At 40.8% G+C, this 7,379-nt stretch overlaps 1 protein-coding gene across 1 annotated transcript in view; it reads right to left on the reverse strand.

Annotated features, from left to right (window-relative positions):
* Window positions 1–3,973, reverse strand: part of LOC143119887 (NACHT, LRR and PYD domains-containing protein 3-like) — a 191,514-nt gene extending 187,541 nt beyond the window's left edge. The window contains exon 1 of the mRNA XM_076281340.1: window positions 3,908–3,973. Within this exon, the coding sequence (XP_076137455.1) occupies window positions 3,908–3,969 (62 nt within the window). The 5' untranslated portion in view covers window positions 3,970–3,973. The remainder of the gene's footprint in view (window positions 1–3,907) is intronic.
* Between the last annotated feature and the right edge of the window lie 3,406 nt (window positions 3,974–7,379).

A 7,379-nucleotide genomic window follows, 5' to 3' on the forward strand; every position in this document is an offset into this window, starting at 1 on the left:
CCTCACTGTCTTTCTCCCTCTTTCTTTCTATCTTCCTCTCTCTTCCTTTCGTTCCCTCTATCTTTCTATAATTTTATATGGGTTTGTAGTTTCATGAATTTGGTATACTGTTTCATCTGGTGTATCTGCTATTCTTAGCTTATTTTGTTAAGCTTAAGTTTGTTTTCATAAGCTTTGTTTGCTACTTTGTTACTTTACTTTGTTACAGTAGACTATGTGAGTTTACTTTTACATTTAACTGAAGTGATATTGGTCACATTTACCTTAGGCTTAGTGCCAAATAAATAGTTTAATTTGCTTACCAATAGTATACTTCAATTCTCGTAGAGTCGTAGTATGCCATGCCATGCTCTTCCATAGCTGATAAACTAGTTACTTGGTAATTGATTCGAGATACAAATTATTAATTAAATGGAGTCAGATTAAACAAGTTTATAATAATAACAGTTACCAATTAACTCTTCACCAGCGTGTCTATTGTTCAGACACGCGATCAACAGGAGAACGGCCCAACACACACGTGAGAGGCGCTGTGGGCCTGTTCTCTCTTTAAAGTGAGGACGTGTCCCCATGTTTCATTTGCATCTGGTCTTTTTCCTCCAATGCAAGTGTTTCACCGGCCGACGCGATTTCGACCATACTCTTACAGTTGGTATTTCGAATACAGTTACATTGTTGAAATCAATGGATTACATGACGATACTTCTCTGTTTCATAAGTCTATTCACTATCTAAATAAATTAAGGCAACTCCATGCATTTCCCAGAAGCTCCTGAAAGCAATCTATGATGAAATTGTTTCCATGCTTAAATCCAAGCTCTGCTGTCTTGCACTAGCCTCACACTGCACCCGTCAAAACGCAGCCAGAGGGCATTATGGACGTGCCGAAATGACTGTTTACACAGCAAATTAGGAGTAAAGTAAGTGGAGGTAACTCCTGTTCCTCACTGATTGTGGTTCCTGATGTCTGTTCAAAGGATATTTTCCCAAGTATTAGCTTACTTCGGCCAATCGGTTACACAGTTTGCTAATCAATAAACAAAGCCTAGTTCACGTGTTGATTTAGACTTACAATAAACCCCATCTCTTAAATAGGCACTGCATTCTGAGTTTTTTTATTCTAACTTAAAATAGCTTTATGGCTTTTTATTTCTAATCAGATCTACATTTAAGTTTTAAAATGAATTGTGGTCCAGCCTCTGAAGAGTTATTCTTGTGAGTAGGCCTAGCATATTTTAACATGCGGTTTTTGATTGTCATTACGGAATCACGTTAATTTTGAGAGCACTGATATACAGTATAGTGTTGCCACCTAAAATCTCACAGGCACACCTTAATTATAATTTCTGACTACGCCACTTAAAGTAGCCTAAGTTTTTTTTTTTTTTTTTTTTATTAGCCTAGTCGCTGTACTGCTGTCACCTTGCTATTTTACAGTTGTATCAGGTAGCTTAGTTGACTTTACAGTCTCCTATGTGGGCCTAACACTTCAGCCATTTGGAACAGAAGAACACACCAGAACAGGCCTGTTTAGTAAGCAGGATTTGATGCCGCATTCCTACATTCCACATTCCTCTTGAATTTCCCCGGCCTTGGGGATCAATAAAGTATCTATCTATCTATCTATCTATCTACAAAATGCAATTCAATGCGAAAGTAATCCAAGTATTCAGAATATGTTACTCAGATTGAGTAACGTAATGGAATACGTTACAAATTACATTTTTGGCTATGCATTCTGCATTCTGTAACGGAAGACGTTTTGAAAATATTCCTTCTCAACAGTGTGAACAATTGCTCCCTCTCATCCAAAAAGCAAAGAGTTTCATTCGAGTGCACTCAGTGAAAAGTCCTCACACATGAGGTACAGGAAGGTGTAGAATGTGTTAAAGTCTCACCATCTCTCTCTGCTGACTCTGCCCTGGAGAAACATGACAAGAAGACAATGCAAGTTCATTATAAATGCATTTACTGTAAATTATTCACTTAAACAAGACAATGCAAATTAATTATAAATGCGTGTAAATTATTCACTTAAATACATACAACAGAATATTCATAAGAGTACTGGGGAAATAATGTTGTGTAAAGTGTGTGTGTGTGTGTGTGTGTTTGTCTGTGTGTGTGTTCAGGCCTAGAGAGGCTAATCGGGAGCTTTGGGAGAATTCCCCGGTGTGTAGTTAACATTTTGTGAGCTTAAATGTATTTATTTCTGCTATTGTTTCCAAAGTTCATTTGCTCCGCCCTCGCGGCCCCTCAATCACAGTTTCCCACGAAGTAGCTCTGTTTGGAAGTCGCAACCAAGTCTATATCTGCAATAATTTAGGGGAGTAAATGAGCGGCCCCTCCTCCAGTGGCATGAGTGGCATGGCCCTGATGAACTCTCATGTGGGCAGGGGAGACGTGTAGTAGCCTAATAATAATTAATTTTACTGTAAATGTGTGTTGGGTCCTTCCCCACCAAAGGGCCGCTAAAAGTCAAGTCACGGGTCAAGTCAAGTCACCTTTATTGATATAGCACATTTAAAAAATACAGGAGTTGACCCAAAGTGCTTTACGTGGCGCGAGAGGTTGGGCAAAACAGTTAAAATATAGAAAGGGGCCCAGAAATACACAGGTCTGACTAAAGTAATGTATAAAATAAGTAAGAAGAAAAACAATATTACATGAGTTTAAAAAAAATATTAGATCAATAAAATAGATAAAATTTAAATATAAATATGATATAAAATGGAGTAAAACAGGTAAAATAGAGTAAACAGGAAAACAAAAATTCAAGTAAGGGATAATGTATAGAAAGCCGGTCATTATCGGGTCATTATCCGGAACGCCGGTCAAATAAGTCGCGACAGGGTGAACCGGACCCCGACACGCTTATTACACGGCTACTTGCCAAAACGAAACATTAAACTCCCCACGATATGACTGTTTAGCCTACACAGACTATTTGTTACCGTTTCATTATGTCTTTTGCTGAGAGACAAATAGTTCGCAACAAAACACGCTGAACTTGAATCAAACATTCTTTCTAAAACTGATAGTTCCGGTCCTTGATTGTGATTGGCTCAATCACGTTTGATGCCGTTGTAAAATCCAGCATAAACATACACCCTGACTGCATTTCGTTCTATATTACTGCGCTACCATAACTTGATAGTAGCTGCATCTCAACGTTGCTTGGCAACCATTCAGATAGAGGAAATATATTTCTTGGCGGAAGAATGATTATCTAGGAATAACCCGTTACTGTATATTTCTAGTTGCTGTGCCTTTACTTTATGAAACTTTGCCAGGTATTTATAGTAACAGTTTTAGAAAAGCAATAAGCCACTCAAGGCCGTAGGTTACACTGATTCCGCTAGCGCGTCGTGCCTAACAACGCCCCTTAGCTGTTGTAGAATCAGTGTAACCTACGGCCTCTCGAGGCTTATTGCTTAATTAGAACACAGCTGATTAACCGTCGGCTTTTTTTTTTAAAGTATATTTTTTGGTGCTTTTTATGCCTTTAATTAGACAGGACAGTGGAGAAAGACAGGAAGTGAGTGGGAGAGAGAGTCGGGGTGGGATCCGGAAAGGACCACGGGGCGGGAATCGAAGACTGGACTCAAACTCAATCATGTGATGATCTGATATAGCAATATCAGAGATGGTGAGATTGGCCACATCAAAACCAGAGGAGAGAACAAGGTCTTAGGTATGGCCCCTTTGATGAGTTGGACCAGACACTGACTGAATTAGGTTAAAAGACTCTCTCATTTATGAACTCATTGGTTTAGTGGGACAGCATATATGGATGTTAAAGTCACCAACAATGAGAGTACTGGATTAATACAGTTGTGTGTGTGTGTGTGTGTGTGTGTGTTTGTGCGTGCGCACATGTGTGTGTGTAAGACTTGTGTATATCTACCTCTCTTCTAGTTTGTCTGCAAGGTCGTTGAGGTTCATCTTCCTCAGGATGGTCAGAGTCATTTTCACTGAGCCTTCCCCACCATAGGCATCCTTCATAATAGAGGCAACATCTGTAGCACACTTGTCCTCCAGGTTTCCTTTGGGGATGGGCTTTAACTCCTCCACCGTCCTCTCAGACAGGTACGTCCTGAACCGCTTCAGGTCTTCACTCTCTAACTCATCCAGAGTTTCGCACAGCAGTTCCAGAGCGTTCACAGCCATGATGCTCATCTGACATACAGACAAATACAGATAGTTGGTCTCTGAGGGGTCTAGACAGTTTGCCACAGTACCCATTTAGTCTTTATCACTATTGTAGTTCTAGCTCAGGGGTGGGCAAACCTTTTGGCTCAAGGGCCACATTGGGTTCTGAAAATTGGCAAAAATCATAACATTTTTTATAGCCTATCATTTAGTATCAAAAGTAATTTTGTTTTAAAATATTAATTGCTCAAAAAATACTGCTAATTTGATATTGTTTAACAAATTTATAAATTGTGCACCGTCGCTTTAGGAACAATTCACGTTTAGTTCTCAATGATCTTCTGCCAGCTCCGCTATGGCTAGTGCTGTAGCTACCTATGGCTGTGCATAACGTTCAAGTTAGTTGTGCCCTCTCACAGTTTATAAATGCTCAGTATTGGGAACTACTGTTGCCTTCATGATTTCCTTTTTAAAATTTCTTATAAGAAGGAGATATCAATTATCAACAATGACAAGCCAGCTGAAACCTGTCACTGTCTCCCTCTCGTGAGCGCTCAGACGCGGAGTAGCATAACGTTCAAGTTAGATCTGCTGCAAAGGAGACAACAAAGACATTGTTTTGACATTGACATTGTAATCAACATCATTTTGACATTGACATTTTCAACATTCTCTAAGAAGAGTGAAAAGAAGTTTGCAGTAAAGCTAACCAACGCCGTCTCTATCGCAAGAAAAAAAAATAGCGAGTAGCATAACCTAAATAAATGGCTCGCCTGATCCGGCCTGCGGGCCGCAGTTTGCCCACCCCTGTTCTAGCTTGTTAAAGGAACACTCTGATGTGGTTTGGTGTGAAGATATTGTGGGCACAAGTTACTCCACATTTTATACAATTTTCAGCAAGCCAACTTAGCAATATTGCAACTGTTAGACAATTATTTTAGAAGACACTTAAAGGAACACGCCACCCAATGTCAGTAGTAATATATGTTCTTACCTTAACTTTCACGAGTTGAGTCATACCTCTCCCGTGTCCGTACGTGCACTCAAACGCTCTGGTGCGCGGCTGGACTGTGTTAGCATGTTGCTATGCTAGCGGGCTTTGACGGCAACTAAGCGTAGAAGTAATCAAAAACATCCACGTTTTACCGACTTAAATACAGTTGCACGAGTAGTTGATAGAAATGCTACGGCCACGCAACATGAAACGTGGCGATTTTCCAAGCGAATAAACCGGAGAACTACAATGTGTGGCGCAATAGCACTTGGGAGTACTTCGACCTAGCGTAGTAGTATTGTTAACACCTAATTGTAGATCCTATCCACCACAGAGTTTAGAATCCATGCTGGATCGACCCTCAGCCTCTCCTTCCCCTCTGAGCGAGAATAGGCACACACACTAGAGATGCGCTGATGGGCTATTATTTCAACCATAACCGCATAGCAAAACTTATCATCCATCAGCATCAAAGTTTTTTGACCAATTTTCGAAACGGCACCCGCCCACCATCCGCTGGTTGTTTTAATGTAGGCTATATGGGTGATGCAGCGCTGCTGACGTGAGGCTAGAAAGCCCTTGCCTGTTCTAGGAAGACTGATCCAATGCAGCAAATATATTGAAAGGCTAAAGTCGTACATTGGCTATGTTGTAGTCTATCCCCAGAATATCAGCAGCAAACTCAGTCTCTGTCTCGCAAAACAGTCTCCAAATAAAACGCACATCGGCCTGTTGCCTATACTGCCAGCTTGTGACAATATATCGTCCAAAATGCTTGATTGCATTGCATTCTCCACATTTTTAGCTACATTTTCATGTACCACATCAGCATTTTTGTTCAGTGAATCTTTTGTAAATTGCTTTACAATTACCGTCGGGCCTATAGGCCTATTGCCTGGCTTGCCTCAGCTTCGGTCACGTCCTTTTACAATTTTATCATTGTAATAAAAAACGCAATTTGCCACATAATTTCAACACGCTCCTGGCCTACTAATTAATGCCTATTGTACTTTATTTTTTGCAAAAAGAAAGAAATCCTTGATAAAATAACAAGTCATTCACATTATAGGCTACTTTACACACTGTTATGTCAGGGTGACTGAAAGCCTGTTCTGAAGACTCCCATTCATTTTGACTGCACGAGCGCGTCTTTTTCAGACAGACAGCGCAATTCATTTTAAAGCAGTTTACAAAAGATTCACTGAACAAAAATGCTGATGTGATACATGAAAATGTAACTAAAAATGTGTAGAATGCAATGCAATCAAGCATTTTGGACGATATATTGTCACAAGCTGGCAGTATAGGCAACAGGCCGATGTGCGTTTTATTTGGAGACTGTTTTGCGAGACAGAGACTGAGTTTGCTGCTGATATTCTGGGGATAGACTACAACATAGCCAATGTACGACTTTAGCCTTTCAATATATTTGCTGCATTGGATCAGTCTTCCTAGAACAGGCAAGGGCTTTCTAGCCTCACGTCAGCAGCGCTGCATCACCCATATAGCCTACATTAAAACAACCAGCGGATGGTGGGCGGGTGCCGTTTCGAAAAATGGTTAAAAAACTTTGATGCTGATGGATGGCTGATGGATGATAAGTTTTGCTATGCGGTTATGGTTGAAATAATAGCCCATCAGCGCATCTCTAGTGTGTGTGCCTATTCTCGCTCAGAGGGGAGGGAGAGGCTGAGGGTCGATCCAGCATGGATTCTAAACTCTGTGGTGGATAGGATCTACAATTAGGTGTTAACAATACTACTACGCTAGGTCGAAGTACTCCCAAGTGCTATTGCGCCACACATTGTAGTTCTCCGGTTTATTCGCTTGGAAAATCGCCACGTTTCATGTTACGTGGCCGTAGCATTTCTATCAACTACTCGTGCAACTGTATTTAAGTCGGTAAAACGTGGATGTTTTTGATTACTTCTACGCTTAGTTGCCGTCAAAGCCCGCTAGCATAGCAACATGCTAACACAGTCCAGCCGCGCACCAGAGCGTTTGAGTGCACGTACGGACACGGGAGAGGTATGACTCAACTCGTGAAAGTTAAGGTAAGAACATATATTACTACTGACATTGGGTGGCGTGTTTCTTTAAAGCGATGGTTTGGAGTAATTTCACCCTAGGGTCCTTTGCACCATGACCCTGATGAACCCTGGTCGAGTTAGCCTGAGTAGTCATACTCAATGACTAAGTTCGGAATGGCACCCAGGCTATGGTCGAGTAGCCC

The sequence above is a fragment of the Alosa pseudoharengus genome, unplaced genomic scaffold (genome assembly GCF_046254945.1).
Source record: "Alosa pseudoharengus isolate Yale_2024_CS ecotype anadromous, Long Island Sound unplaced genomic scaffold, YU_APseudo_1.1 YU_APseudo_1.1_scf_1, whole genome shotgun sequence".
In the NCBI taxonomy this organism is placed as follows: domain Eukaryota; kingdom Metazoa; phylum Chordata; class Actinopteri; order Clupeiformes; family Clupeidae; genus Alosa; species Alosa pseudoharengus.